General features: G+C 38.8%; 1 protein-coding gene across 3 annotated transcripts in view; it reads left to right on the top strand.

Moving 5' to 3' along the window:
• Positions 1-25,777, top strand: part of TTC6 (tetratricopeptide repeat domain 6) — a 184,973-nt gene that overhangs the window by 72,983 nt on the left and 86,213 nt on the right. For all 3 annotated transcript variants that reach the window (XM_081547829.1, XM_081547831.1, XM_081547830.1), the window contains 2 exons: positions 2,120-2,311; positions 17,467-17,608. In XM_081547829.1, the coding sequence (XP_081403955.1) occupies positions 2,120-2,311; positions 17,467-17,608 (334 nt within the window). The remainder of the gene's footprint in view (positions 1-2,119; positions 2,312-17,466; positions 17,609-25,777) is intronic.

Raw genomic sequence — 25,777 nt, 5'->3', positions numbered from 1 at the left:
CCTTCTCCAGGGGATCTTCCTGACCCAGGGATTGAACCTGGGTCTCCCACGTTGCAGGCAGATTCTTTACTGTCTGAGACACCAGGAAAGCAGATAAAAAGTTAGGCAATATATCCATAACTGAAAGAACTGAGAGGTCTTTCTGGCCCTATGAATTGTCCTGGAGACAGCATCTGGCATATGAGATGACACATATGCTTTAAATGCATTCATTCCTTTGTTTCTTAAAGCAGCTTTACTCAGGATGCACTAATGTTATAATTCTCAACTTACCGAATGTTGTTATTCTCAACTTACTGAGGTATAATGAAATTAATTGATTTGCTTATTGCCAAGTGATAACTTTAAACAGGATTTGAACAGAGTCATTCTTTACCACTATGCTGAAAGTAGGGCCAGATGCTAGGAGCCTTGAAACTTAGAGAGAGGAAATTGGAGGCATGCAGCAAGCAACAAAAAAACCCCATGGTATTGGGGAGAGGAGTACTTAAAGATTGGTGTGCTAGAATTTTGCAAGATGTTTGGAAGGGGGTGGAGTAGCAAATGGCAACCCACTCCAATATTCTTGCCTGGAAAATTACATGGACAGAGGAACTTGGCGGGCTACAGTCTGTGGGGTCCCAAAGAGTCAGATATGACTGGGCAACTGAGCACGCACGCAGGCATGCATGGAAGGGGGAGGAGACAGAGGGTGCAGCGCTGAATCCAAGTGGCAGACTTTGCTCTGCAGGGGAGGTGATAAGGGCTTGGACTGGAGTGTGGTGGAAGTAAGGGGGAGAAGGAACACACCTGAAGAGCTCTGTCCAAGGGAGAAGCTCAGTTTTTCATTGGCTGAGCAGGTGAAGGACAGAGGAGACAAAGATGGCTCCAGTGCTTTATATGTTGAAGATGAGGAATCTAGGTGAGATAGTGATAGCAGAGATGGGACTTGGGAACTCTCAGCACAGAGGGAAGAGTTGAAACACTGAAGATTTTTCCAGTGCAGAAAGAGTAGTTCAACTTTGGAAGCCATACCCAGTTCAGAAGATGGTGAAAGAAAAGCCAGTGACTAAGTCAAGTTATAATGAATTTGAAAGGTAGATGGAGAGCTGGGATGGTGCAGACTTAACAAAGCTCATAGAGGAAGAAGGGTCATCGGTATTGCCAGCTGTGGCTTGGAGGTCCATAATCTAAAGATCTGAAGTTCATTCGATTTGACGAAAAGGCCATCGTTTGGGTAATGTAAGAGTGTAATGTTAGTAGGAGGTGGGTATGGAGTAGTACTGGCTAATGGCCTCCTCAGAGGTCATTAATAGGTGCTAATAGGAAAGAAATTTGACTCATAGTAGCAACACTGTGTTTAGATCCAGTGACCACTGACTAATTTTGCGACCTATCCAAAACAAGCCTGTTCCAAAATAAGGATAATAATAATAATAATACCTCCCACATAGTTTCATTATAGAAGTTAGAGATGATGTGTATCGATTGCCTAGTACAAAGTCTGATATGTAATAGGTGGTCAGAAAGGATTTGTTGATTGAATGGGATGGCAAGTGAGAGTGGTTATTAAGAAATTAGATCTTCATGCCCTCTTTTCTGTTTTGGAAAGGCAGGAGAGAAGCAAGTTCTATTAACTGCATAGTGGGAAAGAAGGTGCTTTGTTAACTTAGAGAGACCCAGATTTCCACCTAAGCTAGTTAATGGATAATGTACTGTGTTGTTGAACTTCTTCAGCAATGTAAGCATTTGAGCAGGGTAGCAATGAAGTAATGTATGATGGCTAAAGGTTATGGTGTCACTGAGTTGCAGAGTTCAGGAGAGAAGAGATTTGGGTGGGAGTGGGATAATAATAATGAGTTTGCTTTTAGACCTGTTGATTCTGAGATACCTGTAGAAAATACAGGTTGAGATCTTCGGCAGGCAGTTGGATATATATGACTGAAGATCTGGTCAGTGGCCTGAGGTTGTAATAGTAAATTTTTTATAAACCACTGTCATAGTTTTAAAGGTGATCTCCTACGTGTAGACGTCTTTTGTAGAACCTGATGGTGTACTATACTGACAGTGTAAATATATTTTGTATCTAAAAAAGCAGAAAATGATAAAAAAGAGGCCCACTTTCTTATCTCTGCGGCAGAATTCCAGACTACTCCACTTGGACCCTTCACAACCTGTGCGCCACCATCCCAGCCAAAGAGCTGCCCGTTGACTTGCGCCTGGCTTCTCGAGTGTATCATACAGCCGACAAGAAAGGCCACAACACTGTGCTTGGAGTATTCGGAACCTCTTTGTTAGATGATCGCTATACAGTCGAAGAGCAAAGAGATAGGTGAGAATTCCACTGTTAATGTTGTCTTAAACTAGATTTAAAAGAATTTAGCCAAAGAATTTCTGCCTTTGAGGCTTCGATTCTGAAGACCTGCTTCTGTTCTTGGGCACTAGAAAGGAGCAGTTCGGTTTTGGTCCTTCCTGTTCCTTCCCCGTACGTACACAGTCTGGGTCAGTGTCTTCGTCTCCTGCTGTTATTTACATGAACCATGCCTTCTGATGAAGGTAAATTTCATTTAATGGTTTATAGTTCCCAAAGAGTGTCACATGCATGGCCTCATTTGTTCTTTGTAACACCTCTGTGGAGTACAAATGTGGAAATTGAAGCTCATAAGAACCAAGCAACTTTGCCTGGCTTATACAACTAAGAACATCACAGATTTGAGAGTTGAAGGCAGTTTTTAGATTTCCTCATCATTGGGCATTCTTGGGTCCAGGGATCATATACAAAAGTCATATCTTCTGGAACTTTTTCCATTTCTCCTTGTGTCTTACTTTCCTTTGGAATATGACTATTCTTTTATGGTGAGTATATAACTTATAGCATCCTCAAACAGGAAAAGAAAAGGGAAGGGGGCTAACATTTACTTAACATGAACTATATTCCTTGTACTATGCTCTGTGCTTTGCATTTTTCCTGATTAAATCGTCAATCATAAGAAGAAGTCATAATTTCCATTTTATTCATGAAGAAACTTAGGCTTTATAATATCAGGTAACTTACCTCTAGATAGTGATTAGAATCCAGATTTGTTTAACCTAATTTTTCTCAAAAATGTTTTTTCATTGTCACCCCCTTAAGAAGGCTTTTTAAACTTCTCCCCACCCTAATTTCCCCTCCGCATTAAATTATAGTGCTCTAGATATATTGTATATTTGTTTATGGTACTGTGTGTATATCTGTACCTTATACATAGAAAGAGTAAACTTTTATCATCCCCTGCCCTCCTCAGCCACTAATTTTCACTCCCTTGAGGGTGATATCACCTGCATACAGAGAATACATACTCTAAAGTCTCTTGTCTTTCAAAAGAGCTAGTAGAAATCCTGAAAAATCATCTGTAATGCATTTTTTTGCATTAGTTCTTTTATTGGAGGATAATTGCTTTACAGTTTTGTGATGGTCTCTGCTGTACATCAACATGAATCAGTCATAATTACAAGTATATCTCCTCCCTGTCGAGCCTCCCTCTGCCACCCATCCCACCCCTCTAGGTTGTCACAGAGCAGCAGGCTGGGCACCCTGTATGTTTTAAAAATACTAAAATATTAAATATTAAGTTAAATTTAAATAGATATGTTCTTAGGGTTATATTTTAACTAATCTAGATATGAAGATCATATTTTAAAAGATCACTTTTAATTTCACTATTAAAAAAATTATTAGTAACTTACTCTCGCATGCTTTATTCTGATCCAATTTCTTCAAACTTTACTTTTAGTCAAGATTGTAACACTTTACTGCCTTTTTTAAAGATTTGAAGTCATCTGATTTCCCTGTGTTTAGTAATCACAATGCCATTCAATATGAATACCCCAAGGAAGGTCATTATCATGTTTGTTTTCTGTTTAGGCAAAAAGATTTTTTAAAAAAGGATTAATGTATTATTCATAATTTTATGAATAAAATTTTATGTGAAGATTTTGGAAATTTCAAAATTGCTCCAGTTTCTCTGATAGATAATAGCAGTTCCATATAACTTCTTTTAAAATGTCTTTTAAAAGCCTAAATCTGAGAGTGGGCATAAAGACATAAACATAGTCTAGTAGATGCGAGACGACTATATTTAATCATTTCCACTGGCACTCTGCAAGCCTAGCATCCTTTCTTGAGGACTCACAGCTTATATTATTCATGCAAAGTGTTAAAAATACTGATTTCTTTCCAATTCTAAATTTTTTTTCCTCAAGTAGATCTCACTTTCTTTTTCCCAGAGAGTCAATAAATGTTCTATTTGATGATGATAATTCTTGGCAATTTGTTCCTAAGTACCAAATAAGAAGTTAATTTAAGTACTGAATATTTAATTCTCTGGCATCCATTTCTTGAGGATTATCTTGCTAAACATAGCTTAACCTTTTCAAAATATATCTGTCTGCTGAGCCTACAAGTTCAGAGAAATGTATATTTTTTTCTGCACTAATAAGTTGTCTCAAGAAAGGTAATTGTGAACACAAAATGAATACCTTTTCACTTGGTGGCTTTTTGGTTTTTCTCTGCAGGGAGCAGCTAACCACAAAGCATAACACTTGTGGTTATATAGTTTTAATGCTTTCTTAATTTTGCACATAGTAATTGTCATTTGTGGGAAACATCAAGGATAATTCAATGGGATAGTGTGGGTACGTAAGTTTATTTAAAATAGCAATCTACTGTTCAAACTTATGTTTATTTTGTTAAATAACAATTTTGATGAGAACTATAAAAATATTCCATATTGATCATTTTTTTGCATTTAAAGTTTCTATATTATAAAGAGAAGTTTATAGACATCTAAGAATTAGGATTCTTAGCATGGAATTTTAGTGAATAGCATGGAATTTTGGTGAAAAGCCTTGTGAACATTTTTGTGTATACATGTATTTAAACCATAGATGACATTCTATAGACTGATATTTTTCACTCAAGGTTATGTGTGAACATTTAAATTATTCCATAATATTTGCTAACTTAACCAATCTGTAGCTTAAGAAAATTCCTTGGTATGGAATTACTTATTAAATTTTTTGGTTTAAAAATTTTGATGCATATTGCTGAAATTCTCTCTGGAAAAATTATACCATTTTATATCCCTACCAACAATTTATGACATTGTTCATTTCCTTTCAACCTGACCAAACTATTAATTGTCAATTTCCGTGATTTGTTTTCCTAATCTGATGTAGAAAAATATCTCTTTATGTCTTTATTCATTTCTAATATGATTGAGCATATTTTTAGATGTCTCTTGGTTGTTTTTATCCTTTTGAGAATTACCAATTTATCTTCTGTTATCATTCATCTTTTTCTTATTGATTTATAAGTGATCTTTCTATATTAAAAATTTTAACTATTTGTCATATTAATGAAGACTTTAAAAAATTTTGTTGCTTGCTTTCAGTTTTGTTTATGCTGCTTTATGCTATACGAAAGTTTTACACTAATACAGAGGTAGTGAAAACTGGTAATAGTTTCCTTTATGTGTTTCTAGTCTTGGTGTCATTCTTAGAAAGGGCTTTGCTACACTTAAATTTAAATATATTTTTCATATTTTCATCAAGTAATTTTATTGCTTTCTTTTAAAAAAATTAATCTTTGATACATCTTTAATTAATTTGATAAGATTAAGCATTATTGTTTCCTTCCCAAATGACTAATTAATTGCACAATAAATTTATGTATTCAATAAATCCTCTTTTTCTCACTAATTTGAAATGCCAACTCTTTATACCTTAAATTGCAATGTGTCATCAAGTTTGTTTATAGACTTGCATTCTATTTCAGTGAGTTTTCTGTGTAAAATTGCATCTATATTTTGTTGACCCACCATCAAGAAAGAGAGAGTGGGTGGCAAAAATGCTGTCAATAAACATTGACTGACCCTCTCAAGTCAGGTACCCCTCATAGCCAGCTTCTGGTGGTAAGACATGCTTACATTAGAGATCCCAAATTTAGCCCTCAACTGAACTTCAAGTTACAAGGAAAATTTCTAGTCATATTTTAGAAAAACATGTGTAGATGGTTAATTCAGTTCTATACATTAAAATAGCAGTCATGACTACCACAACAAAAATTGGAAAAGCAGAGGTTAAATGTCAGAAATCAAAGTTTAATTTCATTTGTTATTTTGCTATAAAATAATAATAAAAATACAAATATGCAAGAAAATACAAAAAAGGACAATTACTCAAGATCTTGCCATCCAGAGATAATACTTTTCTTAAGTATGTGATTCTGGACTTTGTTGTTTGCAAATAAATCATATGGAACAAAACTTGGGTAATGCTCTATGTAAATAATGTTTTGTAACCTGATTTTTAAAGCTTATTATGCCATAATTATCTTTCTATGTCATGAAATACAGGTCTGAATAGTCATTTAAATTGATCAGTTTTAAAAATTTTTTGCATACTTACTGTGTGGCAGGCTTTGAGTTAGGCACCAAGTAAGCATCTGTAAGGAGCTTCCCTGGTGGCTCAGACGATAAAGAAGCTGCCTGCAGTACAGGAGACCCAGGTTCTATCCCTGGGTTGGGAAGATCCCCTGGAGAAGGGAATGGCTACCTACTCCAGTATAATAATATACTGGAGAATATTCTCCATGCCTGGAGAATCCATGGACAGGGGAGCCCGGAAGGCTACAACCTACGGGGTTGCAAACAGTTGGACACGACTGAGTGACTGACACAGTTAAGAATCTGTGAACACAAGAAGCAATCTCTGCCCACAGGGAATTTGGAGATTAGCAGAGAAGAAAGGTGGTGAATTAATTATTGTGAGTTTGACAGTTAATATGCACATGGGCAGTGTATAGAAGCATGTTTTCAATTATCTGGGGAAGATTGAGGAAATGATACTTAAATTGAAATCTAGGAATGAACAAAAGATAGCTTGGAAGAGGGGAAAGAATTTTTTTAGTTTCTTGCTGCTCAAAAGTATAGTTCACAGACTAGCGGCATCACCTTCACCTGGAAGCTTGTTAAAAATACAGATGATGCGTATACAAGCTGAAGTTTGAGAGTCTGTGCTGTGGGCAGTTGGAACCCATTTGAGAATTAGAAAGCCGTCCATCAGTAGAGGATAGCAGGAGCAGTGATGCCATTGGTTCTGGAGAGGACACAAGGGTCAAGATTATGTAGGACTTACAGATGCTCTGTGTGTGTGAAAGCATGTGTATAGGGACTTGGGGGAGAGATTCTTATTCAAAGTATATTGAGAAGCCACTGATAGGATTATTTGAGGAAAAATAACATGATCAGATTTGCTTTAAGGTAGCACCGTCCTCATCATGACTTCTCAGTAGCACCTAGCACAGTTGATCACGTGCTCCTCGTTACAACACCTTTATCCCTTGGCCTTCAGGACTGCAGTCTCTCTTGGTTACTGCCGTCCTTTGCTATGTCTTCCTAGTCTCCCTTGCTGGTATCTCTTCATCTCTTGACTTCAAAGCATTGGAGTGCCCAAAGCTGATCCTTGGATCTATTTTCTCTTCTGCCTGTACTCTCAAGGTGATCTTATTCAGAACCATGGCTTTGCATATAATCTGTATGCTGATAACTATTATTAACTAAGATAAATGATTAAGGACTATCAGTTCAGTCATGTTCGACTCTTTGCGACCCCATGAATTGCAGCACGCCAGGCCTCCCTGTCTGTCACCAGCTCCCGGAGTTTACCCAAACCCATGTCCATTGAATCGGTGATGCCATCCAGCCATCTCATCCTCTGTCGTCCCCTTCTTCTCCTGCCCCCAATCCTTCCCAGCATTAGGGTCTTTTCCAATGAGTCAACTCTTCGCATGAGGTGGCCAAAGTATTGGAGTTTCAGCTTCAACATCAGTCCTTCCAATGAACATCCAGGACTGATCTCCTTTAGGATGGACTGGACCTTTTTGCAGTCCAAAGGACTCTCAAGAGTCTTCTCCAACACCACAGTTCAAAAGCATCAATTTTTCGGCGCTCAGCTTTCTTCATCGTCCAACTCTCACATCCATACATGACCACTGGAAAAACCATAGCCTTGACTAGACGGACCTTTGTTGGCAAAGTAATGTCTCTGCTTTTAAATATGCTATCTAGGATGGTCATAACCTTCCTTCCAAGGAGTAAGCGTCTTTTAATTTCATGGCTGCAGTCACCATCAGCAGTGATTTTGGGGCCCAAAAAATAAAGTCTGACACTGTTTGCACTGTTTCCCCATCTATTTGCCATGAAGTGATGGGACCAGATGCCATGAATTTAATTTTCTGAATGTTGAGCTTTAAGCCAACTTTTTGACTCCCGTCTTTCACTTTCATCAAGAGGCTCTTTAGTTCTTCTTCACTTTCTGCCATAAGGGTGGTGTCATCTGCATATCTGAGGTTATTGATATTTCTCCTGGCAATCTTGATTCCAGCTTGTGTTTCTTCCAGCCCAGCATTTCTCATGATGTACTAATTGTCCTTATAATAACCAAAAGCTTGGAAACAACTTGTGTCCATCAATGGAAGACTTTTTATAGTGCATCCAATGATGGGATGTATTAGAATTATGGTAAAGAATAAGTTAGAGCTGTGCGTACTGAGAGGAGTTAGAACCAAGTATATAAACAGATATGTGATTATACACAAACAGATTTTTAGCATGGAAGAAAATTCAGGAAACTGTTAACTGTGATCCTTCAATTTTCTTTTATATTTTAAACCAAATTGATAAAAAGTGAAATTATACTTTGTCTTATTTTTGGTTTATTTATATGATATATGAAAGTGAAAGTCGCTCAGTTGTGTTCAGCTCTTTGGGACCTATGGACTATAGAGTCCATGGAATTCTCCAGGCCAGAATTCTGGAGTGGGTAGCCTTTCCCTTCTCCAGGAAAGGAAAGGTTCTTCCCAACCCAGGGATCGAACCCAGGTCTCCTGCATTGTAGGTGGATCCTTTACCAGCTGAGCTACAAGGGAATATATTTGTCCTTTAATTTTTAATTTTTTCTAAGTTATTTCCCTTGTAGATTGCATAGTATTGAATATTTGTTAAGCCAATCAGAAATTAATTTTCTTATAGTAGGCTGGATCATCCCATATTTATTTATTGTCATATCAGATACACTTGATAGTATTCTTGAAAGGTGTTGGAGGTGGGAGAGGACAGGATTGAAAGATTTTGCCTCTATGGTTTTCATCTGTGATTGTTAAAACTATTGTACTAGAAGCCAACCTTTTCCTATTGACTTTTCTATGTGGAAAGATTATTCTTGGCTTTTTTCTGTGCATGCACATATATTACTTATACATACATTTTACAGAAAAGACATTAAAGATGTTATCTTGACATTTATAATCCTTAGAGGGTTTTTATTTTAAAACTGAAGGCCAGACATATGAGTAATTATTTTGACTTATTATCTTTACTACTTACAGCTTACAAATCAACTATATAAAATGTACTTCCATTAGGAAGATTTTATCTGGCTCCCCATCTTGAGTAGGGTAGCAATATCTGAAATGGAAAACAGAATATTATCTAGTAGAAAGTCTATTGAGGTGCATTTATTGCATAATTTATTATTAACAACCATTCTATGCAGTAGATGAAATCATTCTGTTTCCCAAATGGAGAAAAGGAGGTTCAGAGATTGACCAGTTCATATTTATAGAGCTGGTGAAAGCTGAGACTCAGTCAGACCCAAGTCTCTCTGATCCTAAATGTGGTTTCCATTGTATCACACTGTTTTTTAAAGTTAATTTTCTTTGGAGTATTGTTGACTTACAATGTTGTGTTAGTTTCTGCTTGGTTCCCCTGGCCCAGGACTGAACCTGTGCCCCCTGCGTTGGGAGTGCAGAGTCTTAACCACTGGACCACCAGGGAATTCTTTATATATATATTCATATGCACACACACATATATATGTATATATAAGTTCACTGTTTTGTGAATTATAAAAATCCCTCTTATTTTTTTCTATGGTTCAATTCCAAATACTGACTCTCATCTCATTTTCAGAACCAATCCTGATATAAACTAGGAAGGATCATATTTTACTCACCCTTGATGCTTTGTATTTGGTCTGTTATGACCCAATTTCGAAAGTAAGGTTTACGCTTATTAGGGTGGGGATTTTATCTTGTATCATTTATTCCTTCTTAGGAACTGAACTTCTGTTTCTGAGTCCTGGGCCAAAGCTGGGGCCTTGCTCAATGAGGGGACTTTCCTAATATTAATTGCTTAATTATTGAAAGCTCTCGCTGAATACTACCTGTATTTGTACTCCGTGTCACTGGTCGCTCCCATCCCCACACTGGAATGTGCCATCATCCCATTTTAGACCTTTCCGATGTCACTTGCAGTGCTGTGGTCTGTAGCTCTGCATTTGGAATAGTATGTTTTATCTTCTGCTCCACATTTCCTGCCAGTGTGGGTATCTGGGACTGACTTTCCCCACCATCCCCACATCCTGCATTGTCTGCCATTCATTCCTCAGTGGTCAGGTCAATCCTGACCTGGCCTACCCCAACCCCTTACTTGGCCTTGTTCCTTGCTACATAATCCAGACAATGACCCAAGGTATTATACCAAAGAATATAAGACCTAAGCCCCATTTGAGGTCTCGCTGGTGATGTGTGTGACAGAAGCACGTATATAAGAGCCGTAAGAGACCTTGGCCTTCCCCTTGCCTAACCATCTCATGTTATAGATGAGGAAACAGAGGCAAAATTTTGCATGCCAAATTACAGTAGGTCGCAGTTAGGACTAGCATCAACAGTAACCTCATTTACATTTTTGTTAATTCATTTTCAACAAGTAGCTCCCATACCTAAGTAAGCCTTAAGCATACTTTAAAAAATAAATTGGGATGGCAAATTTATGTTCGTACACATTATCAATATTTGATGATTAGTATATTTTTGTTTTTATATGGAAATGCCAAAAAATTTATTTGGAAATTTGCCTGATTTCTTATCTGCCAACATCTAGTAGCTCAGCTGGTAAAGAATCCGCCTGCAATGCAGGAGACCTCGGTTTGATTCCTGAGTTGGGAAGATCCGCTGGAGAAGGGATAGGTTACCCACTCCAGTGTTCTCGGGCTTCCTTGGTGACTCAGCTGGTAAAGAATATGCCTGCAATGTGGGAGACCTGGGTTCGATCCCTGGGTTGGGAAGATCCCCTGGAGAAAGAAATGGCTACCCACTCCAGTATTCTGGCCTGGAGAGTTCCATGGACTGTATAGTCCATGGGGTCACACTTCATGGGGTCGCAGAGTCGGACACGACTGAGTGACTTTCACACAAAAATGTCTGAAAGCAAAGCAATGTCATTCCACCAGATGTCACTGTTGGCATGTAGCAATGAAGTTACAATGATTAAAATAAAATTCCCCCCTCCCTAATTATATTTGTATAAAAGATTCTGCATAGTTATACTCTTATTCTTCTTTAGATTTATTATTTTATTGAAGACTATATTTCCTGAATTTTTTAAAGTATTGAAAGTATTCATTATCTTTGCTATAGATTTTAAGCAATTTGCACGCCAAATCACAGTAGGTGGCAGTTAATAAGTAAAGCAATTTTTTGCTTTACTAAGCAAAATTATTTGTAGATTAGTATCTTCAAGAAGGTGAGCTCTTAAAGTCTTTTCTAGACCTAGAAGTTTGCTTTTCAAACAACATTCTTTTAAGTTACTATTTTCTAAGTTGTCAATTGTGACCCAGTAAGTGGATTGTGCAATCAACTTAATGGCTTGCTATGAGCCCCTTAAAGAAATGGCATTTGGGATAGAATATCACATGTAAGTATTACTTTGACAAAACTTTTTACATGAACGCTCCAACTATCCCTGAACATGTCTTCTCTGAGTTACATAAAAGTGGCTGTGAGCTTTATCCTGTGAATGCTCCCCAGGCTTAGTACCCCAAGGAGCACAATGAATTTTCTGAGGAAGGGATAGGGAGGATGTGATGTGTAACTTTTCTGTTGTTGGAGTCATACCAGGGAAGGGAGAGGGTTGCTGGAGGGAGAACCCTCCATGCATCACAGGATGGAGCCCACAGTCACTTTTATGTAAGTCATAAAAGATATGGGTGAAGATTTTTAACAGTGCTTACAGCCTAGAGCAAATGTTCTGCAAACTTCTTTTACATAACTTGTAATAAGAAAACCATTTTATATCTCTGGCCCCATGGGAGACCAACGTTGACTGGGAATGAGATTTAACTCTCTCTGAGAAAGATGGGCTTGTTTCCTTCATTCAGTCCTCTCAGTCATAATAACAAAAATGATTGTAATATCAACTACTTAATGTATTTTTCTGAACTTTGTGCAAACTTGTCACATATATTATTTTTAAACATTAGATGCTGAAAGATCCCATCACTGTTGCTATTCACAGATGAGGAAACTGAGCCTGAAGAAGGAAAAATGACTTATCCAACACAGCACAGCAAGTGGCCAAACTAAAGCTAAAATCCTGGTTTTTAACTTCATTCCAAAGGCTAGCTCTTCTCACTGTAACAGTGCTTTTTAGGCTTCTACTGAGGATAAGGACCACCTGGAGGGTTTAAGTGATCTTGGTCTCTATCCCATACCAACTGAACTAGAATCTCCAGAGGAAGTATCTGGGAAGCTACAGATCTGACAAGCATCCCAGAATATTCTTATGATCAGACTGTTGGGAAAGACTGCAGTGCATCAGTGCTTCTCAGACTTCATTGTGCATCAGAATTAACTGTAGGGCTGGTTAAAACACAGAAGGCTAGGCTTCTCCCCAGACCTTTTGATGGGGCTCAAGAATTTTAATTTCTAACAAGTTCCTATGTGGTGCTAATGATGCTGGTTAGGGAATACACCTTGAGAATCAGTGCAGTGCATCATGCCAACCCATGATTCTCAGGACAGGGTCTGGACTGGCTTTGGCTGTGGGATTTTTCAAGCACAATGTTAAACAATACATATTCAGTATCTGCTATATTCATGGGAGACAGAAAATGAATAAGAATCAGTCTTCCCCCACCCCAACTAGCCTGTAATCTGCTATGAAAAATACACAGAACAAGATGCAGTATTGAATGAAATTGCAAATCAAATGCACCAGGAAACTAGGGAGGCAAAGATGAGTTTTTGCTGGGCAGAGGGACATTTGTAAAGGCCCCAGGGAGTAGTTGAGATCTGAGTCTTATTTTCAATGTTTTCATAGCCACATTGTATTGTAGTTATTGTAGTTCAGTTTCCCTGTCTCTCTTGCAACACCTGGAGTAATCCAGAGCATCTTTTGCGCAGTGAAAGATTGGGCTAGGTATTGGGGAGGGAAGTAGAATTGGTAAAGTAGGTGGTGCCCAGGTGTGGAGGACCCTGACCACCAGGCTCGGGAGCTTGTGTGTGTGTAGTCATTAAAGTGTTTGGAAGGGGATAATTGACGATAACTCTGGTACCTGTCTGTAGCATGGATTAGAGGAGGGAAAGTTTGGAAGTGAGGGACAGCAAAGATGTTATCACAGGACTCAGCTGAGAGAAGAATGCAACAGGATGGAGAGACCCTGGAGGGAGAAGAGTTAGGACTGGTGATTACTGCTGGGATGAGGGAGAGGTTGGAGATGAAGAGATTTTCAGTCCGAACCACTGAGATAGTGGTGATCTCCAAAGGGAAGCTCTCTCAAAAGGATTGGTTCTTTTCTCTGGATATTAAGAAGGAAGCAGGGAATATTCAGACAAAAATTTCAAAGCAAATGATTCATCTTTGTCAGGCATGAATAGTTGCTTATCTTGGGTAGCCTTTCCGCTAAGATCCCCAGTTCCTATCTACCAGAGCTATGCACTCTAAAATGGCCAGTGACCCCTTTCACTCTCCTTCCAACCAACCAGAATTTCTGTTTTTTTTTTTGATGCACATTTGAGATACGGAAAGACAGTAATATGTAAATGATCCTGACCACTTTGTTTTTGGCTTCAGTTCAGTTCAGTTCAGTTTAGTCGCTCAGTCGTGTCCGACTCTGCGAACCCATAGACTACAGCACACCAGGCCTCCCTGTCCATCGCCAACTCCCAGAGTTTATTCAAACTCATGTCCATCAAGTCAGTGATGCCATCCAACCATCTCATCCTCTGTCATCCCCTTCTCCTCCCGCCTTCAATCTTTCCTAGCATCAAGGTCTTGTCAAATGAGCCAGTTCTTCACATCAGGTGGCCAAAGTATTAGAGTTTCAGCTTCAGCATCTGTCCTTCCAATGAATATTCAGGACTGATTTCCTTTAGAATGGACTGGTTGGATCCCCTTGGAGTCCAAGGGACTCTTAAGAGCCTTCTCCAACACTACAGTTCAAAAACATCAATTCTTTGGTGCTCAGCTTTATAGTCCAACTCTCACATCCATACATGACTACTGGGAAAACCGTAGCTTTGACTAGATGGACCGCTGTAGGCAAAGTAATATCTCTGCTTTTTAATATGCTGTCTAGGTTGGTCATAACTTTTCTTCCAAGGAGCAAGCGTCTTTTAATTTCATGGCTGCGGTCACCATCTACAGTGATTTTGGAGCCCCCCAAAATAAAGTCTGTCACTGTTTGCACTGTTTCCCCATCTATTTGCCATGAAGTGATGGGTGTTCATTGGAAGGACGGATGTTGAAGCTGAAACTCCAATACTTTGGCCACCTCATGCGAAGAGTTGACTCATTGGAAAAGACCCTAATGCTGGGAGGGATTGGGGGCAGGAGGAGAAGGGGACGACAAAGGATGAGATGGTTGGATGGCATCACTGACTCGATGGACATGAGTTTGGGTAAACTCTGGGAGTTGGTGATGGACAGGGAGGCCTGGCGTGCTGCAATTCATGGGGTCGCAAAGAGTCGGACACGACTGAGCGACTGAACTGAACTGAACGGATGGAACCAGATGCCATGATCTGAGTTTTCTAAATGTTAAGTTTTAAGCCAACTTTTTCACTCTCCTCTTTCACTTTCATCAAGAGGCTCTTTAGTTCTTCTTCACTTTCTGCCATAAGGGTGGTGTCATCTGCATATCTGAGGTTATTGATATTTCTCCCGGCAATCTTGATTCCAGCTTGTGCTTCCTCCAGCCCAGCGCTTCTCATGATGTACTCTGCATATAAGTTAAATAAGCAGGGTGACAATATACAGCCTTGATGTACTCCTTTCCCTATTTGGAACCACTCTGTTGTTCCATGTCCAGTTCTAACTGTTGCTTCCTGACCTGCATACAGATTTCTCAGGAGGCAGGTCAGGTGGTCTGGTATTCCCATCTCTTTAAAAATTTTCCAGAGTTTGTTGTGGTCCACACACTCAAAAGCTTTGACTTAGGGCCAGATAAAATATAGCAGTGCCTCACGGTAGCTTCTTAAGTCACTCCTCTCCTCCCTGATCTTCATGTACGTACTCTCTTAGCTCATTATTCTAGACAATGCAATATCCCGCTCTTTTGTTTTTGCTGGATATATCAGTCAGGAGCCAGTTGCAGAAAACAGAAACATTTTTAGCTATTTTAAGCATAAAGGAATCTGGTAATGGGAATATGATGCTTGTAAAATCAATGGAAAGATTGGAAGAGTGGGCTCTAGGCAGGCTGGACTTTCCAGAGATAACTCATATAGCATGTTTAACTGGCTTCCATGCCTGCTGCTCCTTCTGGTAGAGTCAGGAAGGTGGGAAAGCTGGAGGCCAGCCTTGGCAGCATACCACTTTAGCTGAGACTCAGAGATCCTGTGGCCTCTCCTGCCACAGCTTGTGACTCTGGAGACATGCCATGTCTGTTTGAAACATTCAATGGCAAACAAGTCTACCCACAAAAGATGTAACCAGAAGGCTGCTACAGAAGAACTCAGTGTTGGCACGACTGCTTGCCAGCAGGAACATCAGAGCCTTCTTCTGGATTGTATGTGAGTGCATCTGGTTAGTAGATCCTAGGACACATCTCAGACACTGGCTGCGGGAGAGTCATCACCTCTCCATCCTCAGGAGTTTGGGAAGGCATATTGGATTCGATGTCGAATGACTGTGTGCTATAAGCCACTGTGCTGGGAGTTGAGCTTTACCTTCTCTTTGAATTCAGATATTTAACTGGGTGAGATAGGAAGCTTTTTTTCCCATGAACCTATTTTGGCAAAGCCCTGTCTTTTCCAGCCTAGCTTTGGGTGGGCCTGATTTTTAAGAGCTGGTTTGATATGGTAGAATCTGAGGGTTTCAGCACATTGTTGAGTGCAGTCAGTTTGGTATACGAGTGCTTTGTTTTCACATTTGCTGGCTCTAAAGTGATTGTCTGCTCATATAATGGTATAGCAGAACGCTAGAGGGGACGCTGGCTCTACTTTCGAGTGACATTGAAATGTGGCTATAGTCAGTGTAGCTCCACCTCATACTCATTTTATATATTTTGTACAGTAAGTGTTGCAATACAAAAATTAATGTTATTTCAAGCCATCTGTAAGTCAGTCATTAATGACACATTTTGCCTTCAGATTTTGATTTACCTCATCTCTTGGTTTAATTCAGGCTTTTGTTGATAAGTTTTAAACCTCCTATGTATATTCTTTTTATGTATATATAGTTAGTTGTTGTTAAGTCGCTAAGTCGTGCCTGACTCTTTTGCGACCCCTTGGACTGTAGTCTACCAGGCTCCTCTGTCCATAGGATTCTCCAGGCAAGGTTACTGGACTGAGTTGCCATTTATTTCTCCAGGGGATCTTCCCAACCCAAGGACTGAGCCCACATTTCCTGCATTGGCAGGCAGATTCTTTACCTTTTGAGCTACAAGGAAGACATTCTGAGTCACTAAGGAAGCCCTGTATATATTTGGTAGCCCAGAAGTAAAGACCTTATGCCGTAACAGTTTTCTTTTCATCCTGGCAAGATATGAATCAAGAAAGAGAAACCTTAATGTGAGCAGGCAGTTCTGCTTAGGCTGATGCTTTGCTTTGGTCTAAGAAGTGAAACCATTTCCCATGATCTTGGAGTGGGGAGAAGGTTAGGAATTAGAAGGTAGAGAACTTTTTACCTCTCTTGTAATGAGACTTTCACAGAGTGAATTTATTATTACTATATTATTAAAAAAAAAAAACCACCAAAAGTTTAATACTAAAATACATTCAGAAGCAAACATAAATTATTTTTGAATTACTCCCCATTTTGAATTATCTGACTTCTGCACAATATCTATTTCGCATAGTTGTGTCCGACTCATTGTGACCTCAAAGACTGTAGCCTGCCAGGCTCCTCTGTTCATGGAATTCTCCAGGCAAAAATACTGGAGTGAGCAGCCATTCCCTTCTCCAGGGTATTTTCCTGACCTAGGAATCGAACCTACATCTCTTGTGTCTTCTGCATTGGCTGGTGGATTCTTTACCAGCTGAGCCACCAGGAAAGTCTCATTTAGTGTAGATATCAAATGTCAATGTGTTTATTTCATAGAGATATAAAATGAGAGTAAATACCTGTTGCTTTATCAATGACTTAAAAAATTTTTTTCACACTGTAGAATACTGCACGGAGCTCCTGTTATGGATGTCAATCAAGAATATGTTTCTTTCCTTCCAACAAGACCAGGGATACTACCTGAGCTGACACCAGGAACTGGCCAGAGTGCTCACAAACCACAGTTACAACTCTTAGGAGAAGAAGTAAGAGCTTCCTTTAATATTAGTTTTCTCTATCTCATAGACTCTCAAACTTTTTGGTTTCAGGACCCTTTTTTACATTCTTAAAAATTATTGAGGACTTCAATAATTATTTATGTGGCTTGTATCTATTGACATTTGCAATGTTGGAAGTTAAAACTGGGAAAATGCTAAAATGTTTATTTTCTAAATAAAAAAAAACAGTACTAAAATCATAGATGTTAATATGCTATATTTTTTATGAAAAACAGTTATACTTTTTAAAACAAAGAAGTAGTGTAAAAATGGAGTTGTATTTTTTGCAAATCTCTAATGCTTGGTTTAGTAAATGACTGCTGGATTCTTATGCTTGCTTCTGCATTCAATTTTGCCATAAGTTGTTTTGACTGAACTATATGAGGAAAATTCTGGCTTCATGCAGATATGTAGTTGGAAAAGGAGAGATTATTTTAATAGCCTTTAAACATAATTATGGATATTCTTGTTCGATAATATGCTTCCTAGGTGGCACAGTTGATAAAGAACCTGCCTGCCAATGCAGGAGACATGAGAGACGTGGGTTTGAGTTCTAGGTTGGGAAGATCCCCTGGAGGAGGAAATGGCAGCCCACTCCAGTATTCTTGCCTGGAGAATCCTATGGACAGAGGAGCCTAGCGGGCTACAGTGCATAGGGTCGCAAAGAGTCAGACATGACTGAAGCAACTTAACACACATACAAGAGGTAGTTTCTTGAAACTTAGTTGTGAGACTTCCACTTCTGTGAATGATGCAGTGGAACTTCTTTTTCCTATTCTTCCTGCTAAGTACAAGTGAAAACCTGAGTGTTACAAACAGGACAGATCTGAAAGGTGGAGAGACTGAGACTCTAACTAGGAGCTTTGGGATCCAAGAAATGACACAGTGGCAAGTTAGTTCCTTGAGTTTCCTTTTTTGTCTCGTATATCCTTTGATAAATCCTTTTTATAATTTCAAGTCAAAAAAACCTGGTAACCTGGAAAGAAAGTTAGGTAAAGACACAAAAAAGTCCAAACAAAGCCTACTCTCTCTAGTCAAAGAACCAGGAAAGAGGCAGCCTAGCACGACACAATTTTTAAACAATAACTGCTCTACCCCATCCAAACATCACAGAAAAAATGGTGGCCCTGGTCCTTCCTTCACTTCTTACCAGCAAAGGCCTTGTAGGAAAACTAGACTTTTACCCTTGCCAAAATATGTAATGTGTGTGCTCAGTTGTGTCTGACTCTCTGGGATCCCAGAGACTAGCCTGCCAGTCTCCTCTGTGCTTGGGATTCTCCAGGCAAGAATACTGGAATGGGTTGCCATTCCCTTCTCCAGGGGATCTTCCCAACCCAGAAACTGAACCAGCATCTCTTGTGTCTCCTGCACTGGCAGACGGATTCTTTACCACTGTGCCACAGAGTAGAAGAAGGCACCATCACACCTCTGACGGGGTGGTGTTGAAGAAGGCCGTGTGGGGCTGGGACTTGCGTTTTGGGAGAGCGGTCATGAGGTTTCCCTCCACGGTGTTCGTGGAGACCACCTGGGGATCCTGGACTTGCACCCACACCTGGTAGTGATGAGCCACCTCTCTCCTTCCCCACTGTGGTGGTGTCAGAGGACGCCCAGCAGAGTGTCAGCTGAAACAGAAGGTTTAAAAAGATCCAGAATCTCATAGCAAAATATCCGAATTTCAGTTGAAGATTACTAATCCATCCCAAGAACAAGGAAATTCTCAAACTGAATATAAGAAGGTCATCAATAGATGCTATCATTTAGATGACAGAAATGTTAGAGTTGTCTGACAATGATTTTAAAGCCATCATCCTAAAAATACTTCAGTGATAATTATGAACACACTTGAAAAAATTTTTTAAAAATAGGATTTAGAGAGGAAATAGAAGGTCTTAGTAAAAACATTGAAGATACTTAGTAAAGAAACTGAAGACATTTTAGAATTGAAAAAATATAATAACCAAAGTAAAATGCTTGGCCGATGGGCTCAAAAGTTGAAGGGAGGAGATAGGAAATGAAGTTGAAGATAAAACAGTAAAATTTATCCAGTCTGAGCAACCAAGGGAAATAGACTGAAGAAAGAAAAAAATTAACAGATCCTCAGGAGTCTGTTAATTGTGGGACTAAAGTGAAAGATCTAACATTTGTGTTATCACAGTCCTGGAAGGAGAAGAAAAAAGAGGAGTGACAGAAAATGTTTAGGAAGAAATAATGACTAAAAACTTCCCCATTTTAGTGAGACTTAAACCTGCATATTCAGGAAGCTGAGCAAACTCCAAGCAGGAAAAGTCCAAAAAATATAAACCAAGTCACTTAATAGTCAAACTTCTGAAAACTAATGACAAAGAAAAAAATCTTGAAAGCAGCAAGACAGAAACCATATGTTACCTACGGGAGAAAAACAGTTTGAGTGATAGTGGATTTCTCATCAGAAACCATGGAGGCCAGAAGTAAGTGGCAGAACATTTTTCAAATGCTGAAAGAAAGAATGGTATGCCCTGAGTCCTGTATATCCAGAGAAGATATCCTTCAGGAATGAAGGGGAATCCCCGCATTTCCAGATGAAAGGAAAGTAAGAGAATTTGTCACCCAACAGACTTACCCTGAAAGAAAGTCTGGAGTATGTTCTTAAATGATGAAAGATGAAGTCTTGGAATATCTAGAAGGAACAAAAACAAATAAAGCAAAAATGTGAGTAAATGCAATAAAGAATTTTCCTCCTCCTTTTGAGTTTTCTAAATTATGTCTGTTGGTTGAAGCAAAAATTACCATACCATTAAATGTATAGAGAGGAAATGTTTAAGACAATTGTATTATAAATGGAGAAAGGAGACATAAAAGAAGATAGGTTTACACACCCTTCAACTGGTAAAGTGCAGACATCAGTAGACTTTGATAAGTTATGTTTATATAATGTAACACCTAGAGCAAAACTAAAAATCTATACAGAGACATATTCATAAACACCACAGATAAATAAAAGTGGAATTCTAAAATATGTCCATGTAAAAGGAAAGCAGGGAAAAGAAAACAGAGAAACAAGAGAAACCAGAGAGAACAAGCAGAAAACACAAAATGAAATGACAGATGAAATCCCTAACTTAAATATATTATTGGTCTAAATACACCAATTAAGCGACAGGGAATGCAGACTGGATTAAAAGAAATGACCCAATTATTTACTATCTGCAAGTAACTGACTTCATATATAATGACTTAGAAAGGCTGTAAGTAAAAGAATAAAACAGATAAGTCATACAAACATTAGTCAAAGAGAAGTAGGAGTGACTATGTTAATATCAGATAAAATAGACCTCTCAGCAAAGACAGTTGCTAGAGACAGAGAAGGGGATTACATTATGACAAAATGTCAACCCACCAGGATGACATAGTAGTCTTAAAAAGCATGTGCACAAAACAGCAGAATTGTAAAATATGTGAAGCAAAAGCTGGTGAACTGAAAGGAGAAACAGGCAATTCCACAATAACAATTGGAGACTTCAATACCCCTCTCTAAATGGTTGAAAATCAGCAGGGATACAGAAAAATCAATGACTCTATTAACTAACAGGATCTAATTGAAATGTACAGAACACTACACCAAATCAGAGCAGAATACTTATTCTTTCTGAGTTCCTGCAGAAGATCAGTTCAGTTGATTCGCTCAGTCGTGTCCGACTCTTTGTGACCCCATGAATTGCACCACGCCAGGCCTCTCTGTCCATCACCAACTCTCGGAGTCTACCCAAATCCATGTCCATCGAGTCGGTGATGCCATCCAACCATCTCATCCTCTGTCATCCCCTTCTCCTCCCGCCCCCAATCCTTCCCAGCATTAGGGTCTTTTCCAATGAGTCAACTCTTCTCACGAGGTGGCCAAAGTATTGGAGTTTCAGCTTCAACATCAGTCCTTCCAATGAACACCCAGGACTTATCTCCTTTAGGATGGACTGCTTGGATCTCCTTGCAGTCCAAGGGACTCTCAAGAGTCTTCTCCAACACCACAGTTCAAAAGCATCAATTCTGTGGCACTCAGCTTTCTTCACCGTCCAACTCTCACATCCATACATGACCACTGGAAAAACCATAGCCTTGACTAGACCAAGATAAATCCATAAGGAAATCAAACTAGATATCAATAACATAGATAACAGAAAAATCTCCACACTGTTGGAGTCTAAACAATATAGGTATAATTAATTCATGGGTTAAAGAGGACATCTCAAGGGATTTAAAAAGTACTTTGAAAACCAACTAAACTGAATTAAAATGAATATACAACATATCATAATTTGTGGAACATAGATAATGCCAGGAGGAAAAATTATAACACTAAATGCTTACAATTAGAAAAGCCTTAAATCAATAATTTAAGCTCCCACCACAAGAACCTAGAAAAGAAGAGCCAAGTAAACCCAAAGCAAGCAGTGAGAAAGGATAAGGAAGAGCAGAAATCACTGAAGTTGAAAACATGAAAACAATAGAGAAAAATCACTGAGACAAAATAGTTCTTACAAAAAATTGATCTCTACAAAACTGACATGAAACAGAAAAGACACAAATTACTAATATTAGAAATGAAATAGGTATCACTACAGACCCTACAGACATCAAAAGAATAGTAAGGCAATACTATAAGCAACTCCAGTTGTTAATATAAGCAATTTATATAAGCAGTTTCAGTATTCTTGCCTCAAGAACCCCATGAACAGTATAAACAACTCTACACACATAAATTTGACAACTTAGACAAAATAGAGCAGTTCCTCAAAAAACACAAACTACCATAACTCACTCAATATGAAATATTAATAGATAATTTGAATAGCTCTATAATTAAAGTAAAGGCCTACAAAACTCCCTTCTCAGATGCCTTAAATAGTTTGACAGTTAAAAAATCAAACATGCAACTATCAATACTATTAAGCATGTTGCAGAATGAATACATAAACTATAAGGATAAATCTTCAGAGTATTATGCTGGAAAAAACCAATTCCAAAACATTACACACTGGATGATATTCTCATATAACATTCACGAAATGACAAAATTACAGAAATGCAGAACAGATTAGGATTTTCCAGGGTTTCAGGATGGAGGGGTGGAAATGAGTGGAGTGTGTCTATAAAGGACAACATGGGATCACTTATGGTGATGAAAATGTTCTATATCTTAACTATATCAATGTCAATATTTTGTTTGTGATTCTGTACCACAGTTTTGCAAGATGTTACCTTTGAGGTAAACTGGGTAAAAGATAATCTCTCTTTATTATTTCTTAAAACTGCATCTGAATCTATAATTAGCTTAAAAGTTTAATAAAAATTATGGTTGTTGGACCAGTGCTAAAAAATTAAACTTAATTAAAAAGAAAATGTATTAAACGATCATTTGTACAGCTAAAAATGTTTGTTGCATTTGAAATTTGAAACCATTTGGTCTTTAGTATGAACATGGTTGTTGCATTGGGTTGTAGTACATAGTAACCTTAGGGGCTGTGCAGGTGTTTGTTAAACTAGTTAACCTAGCTTGCTTTATAGTTGTGTATGTGTGTATGTATGTTAGTCACTCAGTTGTGTCTGACTCTTTGTCACCCTATGGACTGTAGCCCACCGGGCTCCTCTGTCCATGGAATTCTCCAGGCTAGCATATTGGAGTGGTTTGCCATTCCTATCTGCAGGGGATCTTCCCAACCCAGGGACTAAACCCTGGTCTGCTAAACTGTAGGCAGATTCTTTACCGTCTGAGCTACGAGGGAAGCCCTGCTCTATAATTACTAAATTATAGTTAGTAATTCAGTTTGCTGTGCAGTCAAGTTCTAACAGCCACCAATCTTGCTGCTTCTGTTTTCCTGATTTCTTCTTAGAAAGTTCTGAGGATTGTTGGGGAAATGAGTATACCGTGATGAGTGTTTCTTTACTAGTTTAATTTGACAAATCTCTCCTGAAAGTGTATGGGTGCTTTTCCTTGAGAACAAAATAGTGCTGTTTAGTGACAGATTTTTCTTTCTTCCTGTTTAGAGGCTTGTGTATTACTTTCTTCTAGGGGAATACTTTTATTCTGGATGCTTAAGCTGCTGAAAGTCTACTTACTATAAGGGAAGGTTTACCACATTGTATGTGATATATCATTTGAATATCTGAAATCTTAATTTCTAGGTGATCTTTGGAAGAAGAATTTTCAACTGATTTTGGAAGAGTTTTTTCATCTTTTATCAAGGAATTCCTGGCTCTAGGTCTATACAGCATAAAGGGATGCAGTGTGTCCACCAAAACAGGATGAGTGAGGTGGAAACAATTTTGAATTTCTATGGTAGACAAATGACCATAGCATCTGAAAAAAACTACCTTTCTCTAGATAAATGCTCTGTTGGTAGAGAAGAAATGTGATCTAGTTGAGAAATAAAAGTGTTGAAGGCTCAGTATCAGCTTATAATTATGAATCTTTATTTACTGTATTTGGGTCTTTGGATATTACTCTAAAAGCCTGTGTAACAGCCATGCTCCAGGAAATGGTGATGGTTAAGGCTTCATGCTGCTCCTGCTTTGTCGCTTCAGACATGCCTGACTCTGTGCAACCCTATGGACTGCGGCCTAGCAAGCTCCTCTGTCCATGGGGTTCTCTAGGCAAGAGCACTAGAGTGGGTTGCCATGTCCTCCTCCAGGGGATCTTCCTGACCCAGGGAGCGAACCCGGGTCTCCTGCATTGCAGGCAGAGTCTTCACTGCTGAGCCACCAGGGAAGTCCGGTAAAGTTTCATGGGTGTGTGCGTGCTTAGTTGTTCAGTTGTGTCCAACTCTTTGTGACCCCACGGACTGTAGCCTGCCAGTCTCCTCTGTCCATGGAATTCTCCAGGCAAGAATAATGGAGTGGGTAACCATTTTCTTCTCCAGGGGATTTTCCTGACCCAGGGATTGAACTGTGGTCTCCTGTATTGCAGGCAAATTCTTTACCACCTGAGCTACCAGGGAAGCCACAAATCTTGTTGGAGAAAATGTTTGGTCCAATTAAGTATTACTCAGAGTTAGTGAAAGTTAAGGAAAACATAATGACCAGGAATACCATGGACTCAAACATCTATAATTTAAAAAGCTCACAATTCTTCAAATCTTGTCTTGAATGCCTGATTAATTTTTTCACTTCCAACTATTTAAAAAATTTTTCTTTTATTGTTTGTTTTATTATTATTATTTTATTGATAGTAGACTCTATTTTTTAGAATAGTTTTAGACTTCCAGAAAGATTACAAAGACAGTATGGAGATTTCCCACACTCTGTTCCCCCTGTTATTATATTAATACAGTAATGATGGGTAAATTGTGGCCCCCCAAAAGATATGTGCTCAGTCGCTCAGTTGTGTCTGACTCTCTGCGACACCATGGACCGTAGCCCACCAGGCTTCTCTGTCTATGGAATTCTCCAGGTAAGAATACTGGAGTGGGTTGCCATTTCCCTCTCCACACCCAAAAGATATATCCAGATCCTAACCCACAATACCTGTGAATGTGACCTTATTTGGAAATAGAGTCTTTGCATATGTAATTAAGAATCTTGGAATGAGATCATCTTAGATTAGGGTAAGCTCTACATATCTAAATTCAATATGACTGTCCTTATATGAGGAGAAAACCCTGTGAACCCATAGACACACAGGGAAGAACGCCATGAGCTGATAGAAGCAAATTGGAGCAATGCCGCTGCAAGCCAAGGAATGCCAGGGGTGACTGGCAACCAGTAGAAGCTAGGAAGCGGAGAGGCGGAATTCTCTATTGTATTCAGAGGGAGCATGGCCCTCTCAACTTGGACTTCTTGTTTCCAGAACTCAGAGAATTAATTTCTGTTGTTTTTAAGCCATCCAATGGTAATTTGCTACAGCAGCCCTAGAAAACTACCAGTACATCTGACAGCAGTATGATACATTTGTTAAAACCAATGAACCAATATTTATACTTTATTATTAATTAAGGTCCATGCTCCATTTGGATTTCCTTAGTTTAAGGTAATGTCCATTTTCTATTCCAGGATAGAAGTGGATACAACATTACATGTAGTTGCCATGTCTCCTTAGGCTTCTCTCAGCTGTGATAGTTTCTGGGACTTCCTTGTTTTGATGACCTTGACAGTTTGGGGGAGTACTGTCAGGTATTTTGTGGACTGTTC

This window comes from Giraffa tippelskirchi, chromosome 12 (assembly GCF_054371585.1).
Source record: "Giraffa tippelskirchi isolate mGirTip1 chromosome 12, T2T-mGirTip1v1.2.pri, whole genome shotgun sequence".
Taxonomy (NCBI): domain Eukaryota; kingdom Metazoa; phylum Chordata; class Mammalia; order Artiodactyla; family Giraffidae; genus Giraffa; species Giraffa tippelskirchi.
This window is presented reverse-complemented; position numbering and strand designations above follow the sequence as displayed.